At 35.8% G+C, this 20708-nt stretch overlaps 1 protein-coding gene across 1 annotated transcript; it reads left to right on the forward strand.

The window, feature by feature from the left end:
* Positions 1–1230: 1230 nt before the first annotated feature.
* LOC123708210 (nucleoprotein TPR) lies at positions 1231–20601 on the forward strand. The gene is made up of 14 exons (XM_045658793.1): positions 1231–1464; positions 2849–7738; positions 8018–8211; positions 8443–8532; positions 8858–8987; positions 9771–10057; positions 10345–10473; positions 10728–10832; positions 11094–11271; positions 12253–12352; positions 14214–14371; positions 15865–15965; positions 16963–17059; positions 19701–20601. The coding sequence occupies exons 1-14, from the start codon at positions 1287–1289 to the stop codon at positions 19781–19783; spliced, it is 6720 nt and encodes a 2239-aa protein (XP_045514749.1). The 5' UTR covers positions 1231–1286; the 3' UTR covers positions 19784–20601.
* The last annotated feature ends 107 nt before the right edge of the window (positions 20602–20708 follow it).

Below are 20708 nucleotides of genomic sequence, written 5' to 3' on the forward strand. Positions count from 1 at the left end.
AACAAACATTGTAAATAATAATAGTTGTTGTAAAGATATAATTCTTCCTAAAATCTACAAATACAGTGTGTTTATAATTAATATGTTATTCACATCTAAACTGCCGAATTATTAAAATAAAATGTGGAAGAACATAGTTTGAGTTACTGTTTTCTGTTCTTGAGGTAATGTTACTTAAGATCACGCAAAAACATGAAAAGACCTCGTTTTTTCTACACTGCCGAAACATTAATTGGCCGTTGACTACCGAAAAGAGTGAGAGTTAATGTGTGTCTTTTCGTAGAACTGTCATGGCGTCGCTTATTGTATCCCAACTCACGCCGTCTCTCAGACACAAGGTGACCTTGTACAAGGCCTGCATCCGACCGTGCATGACATACGCTAGCGTAGTCTTTGCGCATTGTGCCCCCTCCTATATTCACCGGCTACAGGTGCTTCAGTCGGTGCGCCCTTCTATGTGAGAAACGTCGATCTCCACCACGACCTGGAGCTCCCTACCATAGCCCTTTGGATGAAGTTGGCGTCCACACCACTGGCGCCACTTTGACAAGGCTAAACACCATCTCAATCCGCTGGTGCGCAAAAGCATCAACTATTACCCCTTCCCGACAAAAAGGGCTCGTAGGAGGCCCCGACACATTCTAACGGATCCGGACGATCCAATTACTGTAGCAAACGATAAATTCAAAGCCGCCCGAGTGGCCAATAATAATAAAAATACACAGATTAGGGTAAAAACCGCCTTCTCCGGGGAAGGCGAGGACCTTTACTTCGCACTTCGCTCACTCCAGTGAGCTTCCGTCCTGCCCTTCAGGCGATTGACCAGCCCGCGACGGCCCAAGCCGAGGTTCGAGTCTCACAGGAGACGCCCTTGCGCTAGCCGCGGGATAAAACGCCATTCTGGCCGAGCTACGCTCGCCAAAACAGCCCGAGCTGAGCTGTAAAGGCCCTTAAGGCCAACAGCGAGATTCCATAACAAAAAAAAAAACAACTCCTTTTGGGTCTAGGCTACGACTGTCGACACGAGCTGTCATTTTCATACAGATTTAGTTTTCGATTATTTACATACACTACTGTTAAGCCTTGTCTAGACCCCCTTGTCTTAACCCCCGGGAGTCATAGTAGAATACTGACATCCACAGATAAAAATTCGACAGAAAGACATGTATCCGCCATGGATATGGAAAGATAAAAACTAAGGTACGCGTTGCCCAAATAGTCAAATACTCATTGCTCGAAACTCAAATGCAAATGTCAAGCTAAATTAGAGTGGTAAAAGTGCAAAAATGGAAGTCGCCACTGATGAAGCCGGTGATAAAAAGCATCTTAATAATGTTCTATCTGACACAGAAATTGCAAACTTGCCTGTTGGTGTCGAGGAAAAACTTAATTCATACATTGATACTAAATTTGAAGAATACTTAACATCAAAAGCTTTGTTCGAAAGCACTAAATCACAAATCGGTGAGTTACCGGCCTTTTATATGTTTCGCCAGTGTTTTCTCCAGTTTCGAAATTCTGTAGATTGACTGCATGCTATTGAAATATGATTTGCCATCTTGATAGGACTCTCGAAAGAAAAATGCGATGTAAAGGCTCTATCTCCTATCTCTCAAATAGGCACGTTTTCCAGACGACACACTGTATTTAAATTTATTTTACTTATTAGTCATTAAGTCATCATTGTCTTATTAAGGATTTCTAATTATTGGTGAGGTGGTCTGATATCTACCCATACATTGTTTTAAATATGCTCTATATACCGTTTTATTCTAAGATAATAAACTCCCTAACTAATGAGCTCATAAGTTTAGAGGATTAGATTTTTTTACTAGAGAGAGAAGTAGACACATTTCAACACCTGTTGTACTTAATTTTTATATATAGGCAAGTAGATCAGGCTATTATAACCCAAAATATAAATAATATGCAATTATTAATTTGGGAATGAAACTCAGAACCTCTAGGATTGCCATAATATGGATTGTTATAACCTTAGTTTTGTTTGAGGCTTCTGTAATTTTCTTGTATGTAAATTACACAACACTGAACTGAGCTACAGCCCACCTAAGATTTTGGTTATTTTTATTTAATAAATATTGTGCTGCTAAGTATACAATCATAATAATTAAATTAAGGTTTTGAATTACTCATTGTGGAACATTGTGTACCATGCACATGTAAGAATACATACAATACACTTGCACATTTAGAAAAAAACATTTATATGTAAATTTGGTTTAAGAAAAAAAAAAATGAATGTTGAATTATAATCAAAGCAATATTTATATAAATATGTTAGCTAGAATCAAGTATATTACAACTAAATTTTATAAATTTTAGTAAAATTACTCTGTATAGTGTACATGAGCAACACATAATATGTGTATGTTTTGTGTTAATATTTGCATATTCTTTAATGTATTAACTATATGCATTCATATTGACATAAGTGTAAAAGTTACTGTTATGTTGCAAAAACAATGTTTATCAATTTAGAGCATTAACATATACTTTGCAGGATCTATATTAAGATTAAGTACACTTATCAAGAGTATTTGGGTCCCGATTTTGGGTTTTTCTTATATACTGTCTCAGCTTAATTTAATGATGAGGTTAACTTAAAATGAAAAAAAATCAATGCTTATTTTATTTTCGTAATATGTATTTAAATATAATAACTAACAACACTGTCTTGTTACTTGTACTACTACAATTTTATGTATGAAAAAGTCCCTATTTAATATTTTGTTAATCAATTTTAATTAAACATATTTTTTACAACAATAAATTATTGTTGATTGATATATTATATAACAGTTGACACTACCCAAATGTTATTTTTCAGATGAAAAAGTAGCAGTTTTAGAAGCAACTGCTACAGAAACAGCTTTAAAATATGAGGAAGCATCAAAAAAGCTTCTGCTTTCTGAAGAATCTGACACAGAATTGGAAAACAAGGTTTCAGTACTTAACACAGAACTTGAGAAGTCCCGAGATACAATTTCAAGATTAGAAAATGAAATTATTTCCCTTAAAAGTTCAAGAGATGCAGCTGTTGATGAAAGAAATGACCTTACCCGCATTTTAGAGAGGCGTAATACTGAAATTGAACGCCTCATAGCTAATGAAGCTTCTATATCACAACAATTACGTGCTGCAATTGATTCTAAATGTGAAGCCTTAGCTTTGAATGATGAAATTCAAAGCAAAGAACTTACATTGCAATATCAAGAGAAGAGACTAGACCAAGAAAGAGTCCTTTTGAATTCTCAAATTAAAATCTTAAATGAGGAAGTTGACAGGCTTACATCTGAACTACAAACAGTAAGGTTAAACAATACCAGCAGATTAATAAACTTAGAGACACAACTTACAGAAAAGGTTGAGGAGTTGAATGTTGCAAATGATCAAATATCCCAACTGAATGAAGTAAAGAAGAATTTATGTAGCCGCGTTGAACATTTAACTCAGAGGTTGATGGAACAAAGAGAACTAGAAAATAAAATGGCAGAAAATTATAAAAAAGAATTGGAAGCCAAAACTAAATTAGCTGACTTATTTAAAACTATGCATGATGATGCGGAGGCTAAAACCATGGAATTAACTGAGGGTATAGCTGAATTGCAAAAGTTACTAAATGAAGCTACTGAAAAGTATGGGGAACTGGAAACTAAGTATAAGCAAGCAGAAGTGGATCATGAAGAGTTAATGGATAAGAAAACTGAAATTATTTCATCTCTAAAAAATGAGCTGGAACATGCAAATGATTTACTAAAGGCTGCAAATGCTCACAATTTAGATATGGCACTTAGTGACCTAGCTCCATCAGCAGCAGTTGCAAGTAAATTAATAAAATCAGGCATGTCTCTTACTCAAATTTACTCTGAGTTAGTTAAAGTTAGTGATGAACTGTCTCAAGAAAAAGAAGAAAATAGAAAACTGAATGCAACAATCAATAAAATTGTACAAGAGTTGGAGGAAAAAGCTCCATTTTTACATAAACAAAAATCAGAGTTATCAGATGCTGTAGAAACTAATTCTGCATTATCTCAACAAATTGAGTCTCTTACTATAGAATGCAATAGACTTAGAGATGATTACACTGAATCTTCAAAAATTGCAAACCACTATAACCGAGAAAATAGTAAACTTAAGGCAGAGTTAGCTGATTTAGGCAGACAAGTTTGCTTCTTACTTAAAGAAGTTGAACACAGACGAGGAGGACTTGTAAATGGTGACCATGATCCCTCTCAAAGTAACAGTAACACTACTAATTCTTCTGACTCTTCAAGAATAATTTCAAAGACACTTGTAACATTCACTGATATTCAAGAGTTACAATCAAATAACCAAAAATTGTTGCGTATGATAAGGGAACTTACTAATAAACAAGAAGAGTTAGAACGTCAAAAGGAACAGTTTGAAAGCGGAGAAATGGAAAGTAGAGTAGAATCTTTAAAACAAAGAGTTTCTGAGTTAACTGAAGCCCAAGATCGTCAAACTAAAATGGTTAATGGTCTCATTCGGCAGCGGGATATGTTTAAAAAATTATATCATGATCTTATGAGAGGAAAACGTCACGAGATGTCTTCAGTTATTGATCCTACTGATTTAGATAGAGCAGAATCATTTTCAATGGACACATCACAAGAGTCAAATACATCAAGAACTCAAGATGCTGAAAAATCCAACTTTGAAGTTAAATACAAAGAAGTTGAGAAGCAAATCGAAATGTTAAAAGAAGAATACAAAACTTACAAAGAGGAAAAAATTACTAATGAGAGGATGCTATTTGAACAAATTGATAATATGAGACAAGAAATTTCAAAACTCACAGCTGCTAATAGCAAATTTGCTTCTACATTGGACTTTAGTAATGAGCGCATCAAAGTTCTGCAAAGTAATATAACAACATACAAAAATCAAATACAGTCATTAGAAGAAAAAAATAAAGCCTATAATGCAACAATTGCAAAACATGAGGTATCCCTCCAACATTTAAGGGATGAAGTTCTTAACGCTCAAGGTAAATTGGCAACAGCTGAAATTCAAGCAGAAAATTTAAATACTAAAGTCAAGTTGTTAAAAGATACTGAATTACGTTTACAAACTGAAAAGGAAGTATTAAATAGAGAACGTCAAGGACAAGGATTGTTATTAAAAAATCTTGAATTAATAAAAGCAAGTTTAGAGCGTGTAGAAGCAGAAAATCGTACTAAACTCGAGTCAAGGCTTGATGAAGCAACTCGAGAATGTTCAGCCTTAAGGAGAAGGCTACAAGAAGAACAAGATAGATTTAGAGAATTAGCAGCTCATCTTGAACGACTTACAGAGACAGCGAAAGCACGAATGCAGGAAGAAAAGGATGCTGCAGATGTACTTAGAAAAGAAGTGCAGCAGCTAAGAGAAGCTTTAGTGGAAAAAAATAAAAGTAACGACGAACTCGTAAAAAAATTAAAGGACGCTTTAACTCCAAATAGCGATAGTTCACTTAACGCAATGAAGAAAATAAAAGAGCTAGAAAATAAGCTATCTGATAAAGATGCTGAACTTTCTTCACTACTTGATCAATTGAACACAACTAAAGAGCACATTAAGCAGTATTGTAATATTTCGGAAGAATCAGAAAAACAATTGAAAAACGTTAATGCAGAGTATGAGAATTATAAAACAACAACTACTGCTAAACTTGAAGAAAATGCCCTTAAACTTAAGGCATTAGAAGATAGGTGCTCGGAACTTGAAGCAGAGTTGTCGTTGCAAGGTAATGGAGAATACTCTTCTGTAAGTAACAGCTTGAAAGCTGAATTAACATCAGCAAAAGAAGAACTCACAAATCTTAATGCCAACTACGAAAGCTGTCGCAGTGAATTAGATATGGCTCACATTGAAATAAACAAGTTATCTGAGGCTGTACAGAAAGCTGAGGAAAAGTATAGTCACGAAATGATTTTGCATTCATCAGATATACAAATGCTTTCAAAGGTAAAAGAAGATCTGACCAGAGTACAAAATGAACTTAATGAAATGGTTGCGTTGAAAAATAATGCCATATCTAAAATGGAGTCTGAGAAGGCTTCCTGGTTAGAACGAGAGAAAAGCATAGTTGCTGAAAACGAACTATTACTTCAGCAGTTGAAAGATATAAATCAGCAAAATGCGCTACTCCATGATCAAATTCAGGCTTTGGGTACACAACTTTCTGTTACCCATGCATCGCGATCATTCTCAGATAGCATGAATGAATCAACAAATGAATCAAATGTTAATATTTCAATAAGTGAAGATGACGGAAAATCTTCTGAACAACTCTTCCGAATTATAAAATTTTTACGAAAAGAAAAAGATATAGCAATGGCTAAATTTGATATTTTACAAGCTGAAACAATGAGATTACGATCACAGTTGGAAATTAATGAAAAACAATTAGATGAATCTAAATTGGCATTAGCAACAGAAAGGGAAAGATCTGAAGTTACAATGGTGACAGTTAATAAACAATCAGATATATTAAGAAAAGTCGAAACACTAAATGCTTTAACTGACAGTAACCGAATTTTAAGGGAAGAACGGGACAGTTTAAGTCATCGCGTAGACGAGCTAACATCGCAGGTGAAGCTGTTGGAAGAACAATTAAGTCCATTACAAGAAAAAATATCAGATCTAATATCCAAGAATGATACATTGCAATCGGAAAATACATCCATTAAGGGCGACTGTGCACGGTGGAGAACAAGGGTGAATGCCCTCGTCGAACGTGCAAATAAAACTAGCCCTGAAGACTGGAAACGCTTACAAAACGAAAGAGAGACATTAGCTAAAATGCTTACTAATGAAAAAGAAGCACTTCGGAAGATCAATGAAGAATTAACAGCTATTAAAGTTGAAAAAGCTAAGTTAGAAGAACAGAATACAGCCTTGTCACGCCAGCAAAATGTCCTTTTAGAGGATAATAAGAAGTTAAATGAAGAACTCCTAGTACTCAAAGAAGACATGTCAAAACTTACAGAAGAGCTAACTAAGCTTAAAGCTGAACACTCAACGATGGCAGATACTAATACTAAATTAACAGAAGACTTATCACAAAAAGAAGCGTCTCTAACAGATATAAAGAATAAAGAAATGCAAATACGTAAAATTGCTAAAAAGTATAAGGGCCAATATGAAGAGCTCGTAAAATCCGTAGAAGAAGAGAAAAAGAAAAGTGAAGGTGATGTGGTAGCAGCTGGTGCAGTAGCCGCAGAGAACGCAAAGAAGATAGAAGACCAGCTTAATGAAATACAAGCACAATTAGAATCTGAAAAGGCAAACAATGACAAATTAAAACAAGAATTGGAAACGTTAAGAACGGCTAACTTGGATAAGGAAGAGAAAGCAAAACAAGTTTTAAAGCAAGCAAAGAGTAAAATCGTTCAGTTAACGGAATTGAAAAATTCACTGAGCCGTGAATTAGATGAGTCTCGTACCAAAATTGATTCTATAGAACAAAGTACGCGAGACGAGCAGGATGTCAGATTGGCTCTTATAAAATCACAATATGAAGGACGAGTGTCCCGTCTTGAAAAAGAACGAGGTGAAGCTCAAGCCGAGCGCAATAGAGAAGTTGAGGCCCTTATGCAAAAAGTCAATTTGTTACAGCGGCAATTAGCCAGCCAAGCGTCAGCATCAAAACAGCAATCCACGTCAGAAAAGACAACTACAGAACCTCCTACTGCAAATATCAAGCCTATGGCCGGTAAGTTGAAGCCATCTCTATCGCAGCTTTTATAATTTAAAATGAAACTTAGCCAATTGCAAGTGACTATCTATTTTTATACAATTTTCGTGGGCATTTTTTATATACTATTACAACTAAAAAACGCCCTAAATTATTGTTCAATCCGTGTATAGTGAACTTCGAAATCAGCTCCTCAATTTGAAACAGATTGTTTCAATGCGTTCAATAAAGCATGGATCATCTTAAAAATAAAATAGTCCATGTTACGGATCTCTCATGTTATTATTTTTTATTTAGGTGTAGCCCAGCAGAGCGTGTCGGGAAGCCGACGCGGTGGTGAAACTCCATTAGCGTCAATAAGACCCATGGCCCAGGTGGGGCCAACGGCGCCTCACGACGCTCACACAACAGAGTATATGCCAGCTTCTTCTTCCCGTCCACTCACGCGCGCCTCACTAGCTGCTTCTACTGCGCCGCCGGAATCGACGCAGGTGATATATTTTAACTTTAATATGTTAATTGTCTTATTGATTTTTTATGTAATTTAATGAAGCTTTATCAATATTAATGTTTTTTTTTATGACAGCAAATATTAATCATCCAATTCACCGCCAACATTGTTAATTTTACTTGGTACTTTGTATTTTTTGGTGTACCTAATAGATTATTACGAGCCAAGATATTTAAGTCAATTGTTATGTTATAAATATAATATTTTACAGGATATGGATACAAGTGAAGCTGGAATGGGCAGTTCTGGTTCCAGTGATAGCACTACACAATCTACGACACATTCACAAACACCTCAGCAGGTATTTATATAATATGTACTAATACTATGTTTCATTTTAATTGCAATTTCTTAGACATGAGAGTTGTTCTAAGTTATTTATTTCAATGTTACATAGTAACCGAAAACTTACTCGTTAACATGAATATAAATAGAACAATAAAAGAAACAGTTTTTACATAGAAATAAAACTAATGAAGATAAGGTTTGTATGTTAATTAATATTTTAGTGTACAATTTTTTTTTTTGATTTAAACAATTTTTTAAACGAGATATTTCTAACTGTACACTTAAAGCCGTACTTACGTGTAGTTACTTGTGTTTGAAATATATAATTGTTTGTTTAGGCGGTGGCACTAGTATTGCCCCGTATTGAGCAGCCTAGCGGTGGACCTACGGGCTCCCTCAGTAGCGCAGCCAGCTCACCGGTTGCAACGCCTGCGCCTGCGCAGCCTCCGCCATCGGCACCCTTGCCTGGTTAGTTTTAATTTTAAGCTATGAAATTCATAGATATTTCCATTCCATCGTTATACTGAATACATGCATGTACTGTTGCGATCTCGTGGTTAACTATTTACAATAAATACCGATTAATTATCTGGTGGCCTACCATGAGCTCTTATTGCGACTGTACTTTTTATCTTAAAATAAAATTCATGCCTGTTTTCAATACAATGGGTGTGATCGAGAAAACTACATCTCTGAAGACGAAATATATCTTATTCTAATTTAATTGCACCATAAAATTATAATCCACAAGAGATTGCAGATAAGTTATTAGGTAGCATTTTTAAAATGGTTTCATGTTTGCAATATCGTAGAATTGTATTTTTTACAGTTAATGAATGATAATTAGGATGAAGCGGGAGTGTCTAAGTTACCAGATGTCGTGAATCAAATTAAATCTTAATGTCGTAATATCATTTAAATGATTATTTACCAATATTAAGTTAAGATGTATTTTAAAAAAACGATGACTACGAAAAAAAACTCAATAAATGTTTTCTGGGCTTTTTCCATGTTTAGAAATCCAATCGATCGTTTTCAATCGAAACTTGGAGAAGCGAAAGAATTAGGACGTGTAGGTTTAACAAACGGGAGTTACAGTTTGCCCTAAGAACTCTATATTAATTTTACATTATAATGGGCCCTCAGTGTAGTAGTATAATAAACGACATGTAAAATGACTTCCTAAAAAAAATCTATTTAAAGGCTTCCAATTTTTTTCCATAATGTATTAATATAAATAATTTATAACAGTCAGCGGTGCCAGCACAACTGGGCAAGCGTCGAGCGTGAGCACGTCACATGCGGCTCCGGCTGCTGTCAGTACCTCTCATGCGGCCACCGTAGGCACTTCCCATCCAACTCCAGTCGTCACTACCTCTCATACAGCGCCAGGAGGGAGTACCTCCCACTCCGGGGCGGGAGTCAGTACTTCCCACGCTCCGCCAGGTGTCAGCACTTCCCATCCACCTCCAGATGCGAGACCCTTGAAACGACGCCTACAGTCAAGACCCGTTACGTCTAAACGCACACGGGTACAGGTACATATGTTTTATTTGTCTAGAAAATAATATCTAAGTAAGAACTCACTTTCAAGCCAAAGTGTCGAGTCTTTTGTTAATTTATTATATATTATATTATATTTTGATATTCGATTTGTTTCAGTTAACTATTTACAAAATATAATTTTATAATTATCGTTTGATTAATAAAAGCTTATGCCTAATCAAAATATAAACGTAATAATTATTGCATTATCATTAATTATTTAATTTCAATATAAGCTTTATAAATATTGGTATGCGCTACACGATATGTATCTATAAAGGGCTTCGAACGGTCTGTGGAGGTGGAATATCAAGTTCCGACGTCTTCTCGCTGCGACCAAGACGACGAAGGAGTTATCGTGGTGGACTCTGAAGAGGACGACGAAAGGTGTTCGGGAACTATGTACCGGGTAATAATTTTTTTATAGCTTTTTTGTCTTTGTTGCTCTTTTATTTTCTCATACGTGGGATGTTTATAACTAAAAATGTACTTTCATATGATTGACTAGTAAATTATATGAATCAATGGTATTCAAAAGTATGTTTTTAAATTTTATGAGCAAAAGATAAATTGTATCTTTTTTTGACCTGGCTTGAGAGATGACACGAAACTTGAAATTGAAAATACCTAAATTTATTTAGTAACGTTTGAAATATATTGAAGGAGGGCGAGGAGGATGAAGAAGATATGGAAGAGGAACAGGAAGTGGAGGCAGGGGAAGAGGAGGAGGAGGCGGAAGGTGATGATGAAAGTCCCGCTACCAGACAGGTATGTACAGCACTGTCCGCCTGGTATTCGATAACCGGGAAACCGATCATCTCGGTTATCAAATACTAGTATTTTAGCAACTAACCAGTTTGGTTTATCTATGCATTATACAAATTCTTTGTGTATAACACAAGGTGCAAAATGTGTCTTTGTGTATCGTAGAAACGAAGAAAGCATATATATATATATATATATATATATAGTTTTGATTTCTCCCTGTTCACAAATACTTTATGTTAAAAAAATTCTGATAATTTAAAGGAATCTCCCGCTCAGTCACCGGAAGCAGGTTCAGCAGAGTCAGCCGGGTCGGGAGGGTCCGAAGAGACAGGGTCAGGCGTAGATGGTGACGTGGGAGAGGCAGAGGGCGCTCGAGAGGCGGACAGCGACCCTGCTCCTGCGCACGCGCAGATCGAGGCTATTAGCAGCGGGACTGAACGTATGTATTCAGTTTGACAAATCCCACAGTTAAATTACAGAAGAACACTTATAGCTAGTTCTTAAAATAAAAAGAATGTAACGTATTCGAGTCGCGTACAAAAAAAAAATAAACTCTTAAGCCCCAAATGAATGTTTATTAATCCTATGAGATTGAAATTTAAAATGTTAAGAGTATACATCCCGATGACATTTTATTTATTTAATTTTAAACATGCAGGACATAATGTTATATCATATATCCTATGTTAGTTAAAACCAAGAAGATGAATAATTTTTGGGGTGACGTAATTCTTCCATACTTTCGTATTGTAGAGCACTTAAGTTGAAGAGCCGTCCTGTTTTTATAGGAATAGTGTCCATGTAAATCTCAGATCTCATATAAATCTTGGTTATGGTTAAAAACTTAACATTTCCTTGACTTAGTACATGTGCGGAACTAACAATTTGTAGTCCTTCTAATAAAAGTAGCAATAATTTACGAATGTAGAAATATAAACTGCATTCTGCGAAAAAAATATTAAACATATAAAGGCGGCAAACACAACTGAAAGAGTTGGTGAGGAATTGCGTCCCGGCTCGCCCATGAATATTGTACAAAAAAAAAATATTACCGATGTAGAGAGTAAAAAATTGAGAGATAGAAAAAGTCCCTGGACAATACTTGACGGATATTTGGGATACACAAGAGAATAAGAATAATTATATGCATATGTATAATTATACATATTATTAATTAACTAGTAATCTAGTTGACTTTTTATTTAACTTCAAATTTGTTTGCCTACCCATATATGTACTTTTTGTTAGCACTCAGTATGACTTTGCTGTGGAATGGAAGCCTGTGCATATCACAGGTTCATACCTAGCTTGGAAAGCAGGCTTCCAAAACCTTCTTAACTGTAATCTTATTGTTTGTTACAATCTTTATATTGAAGAAATTTTATTTATTGTTATTTAATTATTAAAATATTTTTTTTAGCAAGCGGTGCACTGTCAATAGGCGGGAACAATGGCGATGACGGAGACGATAGCATCGTGCCGTCAACTCCTACATTGTATGTTCCTAGACGCAATGATGGGTGAGTTTTTCGTAATTTTAAGTAATATATACTTAATGTGCCATTTTTACATAATTTAATTCTGTAAGCAATGGATGAGAGTTTTAGCATAAGCTGGAGGAGGCCTATATCCAAGATGAGGTTTCCATCCTACACTGAAGACCCAACCAAACACTGAACATTGTCAATGTAAGATGGCATTGCGTAGAAATGTGAGGTCTTTCTGCATCTTCTACCGCATTTACCATGGAAAGTGTTCTGAGGAGTTGTTTGGACCAATAGCTGAGTTTCATTATCGGACGTCAAGGCAGAATACAAAATGTTAGGTCCTTACATATGAAATTGGCGTATTTCGTACTTGCCACTTTAATCACGATGTTCTCCTCTTTGGAAAGGGATTCCAAATTCAAATTTGTACAGCTATTTACTCATGTATATGTGCTTCGATGACCGTCATTCATGTGTTCTTTTCTGTTTGCGTCACTCATTTTACAAAATGGAAAACTTAAAGTATCGCATTATTTACGAGTACGAGTTCCGCCGTGGCATAAATGATGGTGAATGATGTGTATGGCGGTCATGTTGCAAAAGAAAACACAGTTCGTTTTCGTTCTGAAAATTTCGACCTGCAGAACAAGGCCCGTGGACGGCCTGAGACCCAAGTTGATAATAAAGTATTGAAGGCTATTGTGGAAGCGGATCCATCGCTAACCACGTCCGAGTTAGCTGCAGGCTGCGGTGTCAGTGATAAAACTTTTAATTCACTTGAAGCAAATTGGGAAGATTAAAAAGCTTGAAAGGTGGGTGGGTACCTCACGAATTGACTGAAGCAAACCTGTAAACGCCCGTCGACTGCTGCGTTACATTACTGAACCGGCACAATAATGAAGGAATTTTAAACCGAATCATTACCTGTGATGAAAAATGGATTCTTTACTATAATCGGAAGCGCTCAGCGCAATGGTTGGATCCTGGCCAGCCAGCCAAATCCTGCCCCAAGCGAAAATTAACCCCAAAAAAGTTACTTGTAAGCGTTTGGTGGACTAGTGCCGGTATTGTTCATTGCAGTTTTCTCAATTCTGGCCAGACTATTACGGCTGATGTCTATTGTCAGCAATTGCAAACCATGATGGAAAAGCTAGCGGCTAAACAACCAAGACTGGTCAATCGCTCCACGCCACTGCTACTTCACGACAACGCTAGACCACACACACTGAACAACAGACAGCTACCAAATTAGAAGAACTTCAATTGGAATGTCTAAGACATCCTCCGTACTCCCCGGAATTTAATTTTATAAGGTTAAAAATAAATAAAGGCTGATAATTTGTTCAAATATTTTTTTTAAATTTTATGTGTTTCATGCCATTAATTGCTTGTACACTATTTCTATTAACAATTTATACCAATAGATTATAATATCGCTTCTCCACTCTTAAATTATTGTATTTTGTCAATATAAAAATAAAAGAAACAAGCCGCCTTAAGTTGTACGTTTACATTGATTCAAATTTTTTGTCGTATCTAAAAATGGGAAAATTTTATTTTTTTTTATTCAAAAAAATTGTGAATTTACTGAAAATTACATAGCCTTGAGAGATTCTAGCCCGATGAATCGAAAACAATATTAACACGTGTACGCGCCATGATTTGTCGTGTCTGATTAATTTTACGTACCTATGTTTTTAAATAACCTTATTGATGCATGTTAGTTCTAATTTGTGACACGATAAAAACTTAGTCATAGTTTATTTAAATACATTCAAAATGGTAATCAGTCGCGCTACAACCTTTTTAGGTTTGGGCCTTAGATTTCTGTGTCTGTTTCATGATCAGATGTAAATCTAGTAATACCAATGGTAATAGCAATTAATATTATTAGGTTTGGTGAAGCAGTAGTGTCTCCCTTGGGCGCAGCGGGTTCTGCGAGTGGAGGCGAAGCCCGTTTTACGTTTGCAGAGGCTGGAGGCGCCGCGTCTCACCTTGACACGCACGCCGATCTCACAGCTGCACTGCCGCCAGCACCGCGTACAGACATACGTACGTACATATCCAATCATTTCAAATTTCAAGTATAGATATGGTCTTGGTATATTAAAAAAAAACTAAGTTAGGTTTATACATTTACTCGTCATGCTCACCCGTTCTTCTAATAAATTCTTCGCCGTTCCTATTGTACGTATTTCCTTCCAGTTTTTTTGGTTTGTTTTTATAGTGTAGTTAGGCAATTTCTAAATCACTTACGATATAAAATGTATAGGTTAAAATGTTCTTGTTAAAAAATCGCCTCGTTTGGTTGTGATTTGTCAACATCAATGAGTCCTATTTGATTCACTAGTCATATAATAATATTCTAACCTCGGACGGGCCGTATAATCGCTGTTTGACACATTACGACCGACAGAATAAATGGTTATACATTAGACAGATTATAGTGTAGCGATGGGAGTGAGAGATTTTGTAAACCTCAATCGTACCATGATTTTACGTAAAGGCTTTTCCGGTATATGTAAGTAAGAGGAACAGAGTAATTTCCGTCATAATTATATTTTCTGCCTCTGTGCACTTGTTACATTGCGTATATGGGCGACTCCATACTCAATGTACGCTACATCGCCCTTGGTTTATACCAAAGGCAAATAGACGTAGAAATGCGCGAGATTAAGTAAATGTACTAACTATTGAATTGTGTTTGCTTTTTCTTCCGCTAACGAACCTTAGCATAGAAGAACCATATTTTAAAATTCAGGTCATTAAAGCCATTAAATTTAATTGGACTGTATTTCGTAATTAATGTAGTCTCAAGCTGACTTTGCTTTTAATGGATTCTAACCGTTTAATATAATTATATATAATTTGTATTTATTACTGACGGTTGCGAAAACCAAACCTGGTTATTCGGTGAACATTTTTTGTCTATAAATATGGTACTTTTGTTGTTAAGACATTCCACATTCTTTTTTCTTTTATTTATTGTACAGAATGATACAATCTGTGTTTTGTAACAACAATAGTCTTGTCAGAAGCGTGACAATTGCATGCGGAAAAAATTGTTCAACTTGTTTTTTAATGTCAGCAAAACTATTTCATAACTGACCGGGTAGTACATTTATTAGCCGCGATAGTGTATACTTCAACGTTATCTCACCATAGACGTTGTTTGTTCTTGAAGTACAGAGTACCTACGACATGCCATACATTTTTTTTATATTATCTCGAAAAAAAATGCTCGATTAGTAGACATTTTTTAAAACTTTTTTGAAATATGGGTAGTATTTAAGTGTTTATTGATTTCCCTTTCTTCATTTTTATATGCGTCGGATCTTTTTTGAGACAGCATGTTTGAGGATTCGCAGTTGGAGGTTATATATACGTTAGGTACGTTCAACTTAGACCGTGATTAATTATTGATTCGCAAAGAGTGTTATAAGTGTAAGTTTAACTATATAATAGCAGTTAGTTGCACAGATCTCAAAATTAATTTCTTTTTGAGGCTTCTAACAAAGTACTGAGAGTAGTAATTATTTTAACAGGAAGCGAAGGGAATGAATCACGTGAATGGGAAGAGTCAAGGAATGAAGAAGAAGCGGCTGCTGTTAGTTCACAGGGCAGCGAGCCTTCCTCTCCACAACAGGTTATTATTTTTACGGTTTTTGTCTACGGTCCACATTCTAATTCGTATCTCATGTCACTATATTGAGGGCTGAAAAATATGTCAATAATGGTTCATACAGATAATATGGTTTGATAAATCTTGAAACTACATTTAAACTTGATTGATGTTTTAGAATACGGGCCTATGTCTTATAGTTCGACTTCTTCTGTGCCGTAGGGGATTACGTGCTAGGAGTGGTATTTCGGGTCTCAACGCCCAGTAACAACATTCACACAGAATAGGAATTAATTTTAGGATTTTTGCCTTAAAAATAGTCATTAATCAGAGGCAGTAATGTGGGTAGAGGAGGTTAATTCAAAGAAATATAGTAGAAAACAACATTGCTTCCAATATAAGATGATTAAAAGAAAAACTTGTATATTGAATTGCCCCACTGTAAGTCAATTAAAACTTACCTCCAAAACGATTTCGCTTTCTGATATTAAAAAAAATATTTTTAAATTATTAATATCGTGAATCATTTCCTGTTATATTTATTTCGTATCAAATAAGAATATAACATGGGGGTTTGCTGAATACTAGCACAGATTAAGCTTAAAATTAGATCTGAAATGTACGTGCGTCCTACAAACAACAAGTCAGACACCGATGAATCTCAATATAGAATGTCCCGTATTTGGAGCCTCCAGATGCGACCTGAACAAAAAAATCCATATAAGGTTCGAGCATTTACCCGAAATATTAAGAAGCTTCAGATCGCAACTGGAAGATTTCTGCAGTAAAAGGATGAAATGCGTCACTAAAACACTCACACAAGACCGAGACGACTCGCCCCACTATGAAGTATAGTATATAATACATACATATAGTATATATATATAGGGAAATTTCTATATTTATATTTGTACAAGATATGAGTATAAAATCGGGTACCGCATCACAAGAGTCGAGGTTATTAGGAAATTTAGAAGAAAAAAAGCAGCTTAATTTAAGTGAATTTGATGTTTTCGTACAGGTAGCTGAAGAGGGGCGCGAGGCCGAAGCCAGCGCAGTACCTCGACGTACGCATTCTGCTACCCCTTCGCCCCACCAGCGGTGGATGAGAGCTGCCGGTGAGTTTATTTTGTCTACGACTTTGTATACTTTAGAATCAGCAGAATGTCGGAGTATCCCGAACATATCATCAGATTTTTTAAATTGTTATTAAATTAAAGGCCCTCAGATTTCTATATTAGCTTCTTAATATTTTTTTTCATAATAGGCAAGTAGGTGATCCGCCATCTGTTTCATTCCATTGTTGGGTGTAACGCAGAACATTCTTTGCGGTGCCGGTCGCTGGTAGACCCCAGCCTTGGTTTAAACATCCTTGCAAGGCAGCCTTGCGTCATAAGCGAGAATGCTTTAAAGCCTGGGCTGAGGCGGCGACATCCTGTGATGCAACTATCAGCGAACGGAAAAAAGCATACAACACAGTCTCCAAGTCCTTCAAACGGGAAATTGCTAAGGGAAAGTCAGATCACATTGCCAGAATTAGCGAGAAATTGCCTCACCTCCCTTCGGGAACTCGAGCCTTCTGGTCTTTTGCCAAGTCTTTGTCCAAGGGAACAGCACCACTGCACAGGGAGGATGACTCGCTGGTCCATACCGCGAAGAAGAAGGCTGATCTCCTAGGCTGTCTCTTTACGTCGAATTCCACTTTGGATGACCAATGGAAGGAACTACATACATTATTACGATGCCTGAAGTCATATTCCGGCAACGTGTTATTCGCTTTTTCTTCCTTCCTAAAGTTTTATCTTCCTTGGACATCTCTGATCTGTCAAACTATCGCCCAATAGCTATAACCTTCTTGTTCTCCAAAATAATGGAATCCATTATTAATGGCAAGCTTCTGAGGTATCTAGAGGGCCAACAGCTGATTAGTGAATGCTGGCGTCCTTTTAGCCTGTGTTCTATCCTCAACCCTGTTTATTCGGCATATCAATATCGATATGTTGCAACTTAGCAACATTCATTGATATGCGGACAATAGCACTGGGGATACTCTTTACACTGGCCGGGCAGGTAACTTTTCTGACAGTTGTCGATGAGTACCGGAACAAACTTGTGTATGAAATCGAAACTCTGCTACGTGGAGTTTCGGACTGGGGTAGACTAAATCTAGTCCAATTTAACCTCAAGAAGACACAAGATTGCGCGTTTTCCGCAAAAAAATCACCCTTTGTCAGTCAAAAATCACGCTACTCCTTTCTTCGATGACACTCACCTTAAAGCCTCAGCTAGCATCGGGATACTGGGCGTTCACAAATCGAATGACGTTCAGTTTCGCGGACATTTGAAAGGAAAGGCTAAGGTAGCTTCTAATTAGCATAGTGTGCTCAGCAATGCCAGAGGGTACTTCACCCCGAACCACCGTTTGCAATTCTATAAAGCGCAAATTCGGCCTCACATAGAGTACCGAGGTGTGGAATCTCTGCATCTTGTACTGCATTTACCATGGATAGTGTTCAGAGGAGTTGTTCGGACTGCCTGCTTACCTGCAGCTGAGTTTCATCATCGGACGTCATGGCAGAATACAAAATACTATCCGTATCACCTTGACCTCCGTCGTTCCACAACTGAGCGTTTCATAAGGCAATTTCTGCCGCGCACCACCACCATGTGGAACCAGCCGCCCACTGAAGAATTTCTGAAACAATTCGACATAGGTCCTTCAAAAAAAGAGCGTACCTATTTAATTACCTATGTAATTATTTGGTTATCGCAAGTGCCTATGTGCCGCGATAATTTTTTTCCGCAAGGTCACCTTAATTCGTATAATTTGCTTAAGGCAAAATTGTATATAAATTATGTTGTACATATATATTTGCTTTTTTTTTCAATTAGGCATGCCATGCTGGCTTAGCCTGGTATCAGATCACCACGGAAGAGACCATAATGTATGTTCGTAAAATTTATTCTCTGAACGTTTATTTCTCCAGAAGTTTATTTTCGTTTCTACGCATTTAACATTAAGAAAGAAGAAATATAAATAAAAACAAAATTACTTGAACGTGAAGCCCTATGTCGCTATCGACGTTGCTACTACAAATAAAAATATTGTTTATAGTAATAAAACATTAATGATTTTCTACATTTATTATTAAGTCGAATTATTTTTGGTATTTAAAAGTAAATTTAAGTAAATTTTCAAGTTAAGTAAGTATGAAATTGTATACAGCTGTGTAAATATGTAGCAAATTACGGACGAGAAATTCGATTTCGTGTCGGAAGTCTATTGTGGTACGTGACCTAAACGCTGATAATTTACTTAATTATATTTAAATTATAATAAAAATGAATGATTTAATCGCATTTGTGCTATTTCTAAGATCAGCATGGTTTTTAATGACTTCAATGAAGCATGCCCCATATGATATAGTAACCAAACTTTACGTGACGGATACTTTCAACAGACTTACAAACATAAATATAATAGTGGAGCATGTTATTTATTATCCCTATCGTAAGTATATATATTTAAAGGAAAAAACTAAGAAGATGGACAAAGATTATGACAATGACATACAAAACATGCATATCTGTTACAATTATATATTAACACATAGACAAGTACCTGTTAGGTATTTAGTTTATTTGGCTTTATTTCGTTATAATTTTTATTAAAAGTACATACCACAGGGTAATAATGTACCATGGAAGAGTCTAGACACCCACAACGAATTAACGTATGTATGATGGTTTTTGTTTCAGATAGTGAAAGCAGTCCCCGTGGCCGAGGAACACGTCCAAGAGGCAGGCCCCCACGGAGGTCACACTCATACATGAGGTTTTAAATATAAACTTACCTTAGAGACTTTGTTAGTTGGTGTAAGTTTCCTTTTGATACGCTAATTAAGAATTCTGCGTTTCAACTTCCTATTATACGAGTAGCAGTTAAAGCGGAAGCAATGGTGAAAGTTTTGTATTATGCTTGTTGTAGCGTAAGAAACCAGCCCCTGTAACAATTTAATTATAAGACATGTCAAACCTTGTTCGTAATATATATGTGCGTGCTTATAAGTGAAGACACTGTTTCCAAGCTTAGTTTAATAAGTTAATAATTTTTGTATACATAATTATATCGTTAGTAGTTGCTCAAACAATAGTTTAATCACCTTAATATTTTTTCTCACCAGAGATGTGGTAACTAAATTTGGCTGTCAAAACATATACAACTTTGTTGAGCTTACTGTGGTTTTTCTCTGGTGACTACAAAATAGACTAGTAAATTTGAAACTGCCTTTTGATTTTATAAAGCAACATTATTAGAAATAGGTCCAACATTGAAGTTATAAAGAAAAATATAATTTAATACTAAATGTTCATTTATTGTCGCCATAGCTTGTAATCAAAACGCAAATGCTTTCCAAATGGAAAAGGTTTTTTTTATGCCCATGAAATCAATTAGTAATTATTAGCATGAAATATTTCCAAAAAATTCGCCAATACTTGAAGGATCACCATATAAAAGCAATTACTAAGTAAACTTTTTCATTGGGTAAACTAGCAATACAAATCATTCAGCCAATAAGGTTATTTCTATCTTTAATTATGTGGTAAGATTAATATAAAACAGTGAACATTTCCATAAATTTAATGACTCTATTATTATGCTAACATATTTTGAAAAATAAATATAGTAAAGCATATCATTTTTTTATTTAAATTCTTCATTCCTCTTGTATTATTTCTATAGTGATATGTAAAAGATTCTCTCTC

This window comes from Pieris brassicae, chromosome 4 (assembly GCF_905147105.1).
Source record: "Pieris brassicae chromosome 4, ilPieBrab1.1, whole genome shotgun sequence".
Classification (NCBI taxonomy): Eukaryota; Metazoa; Arthropoda; class Insecta; order Lepidoptera; family Pieridae; genus Pieris; species Pieris brassicae.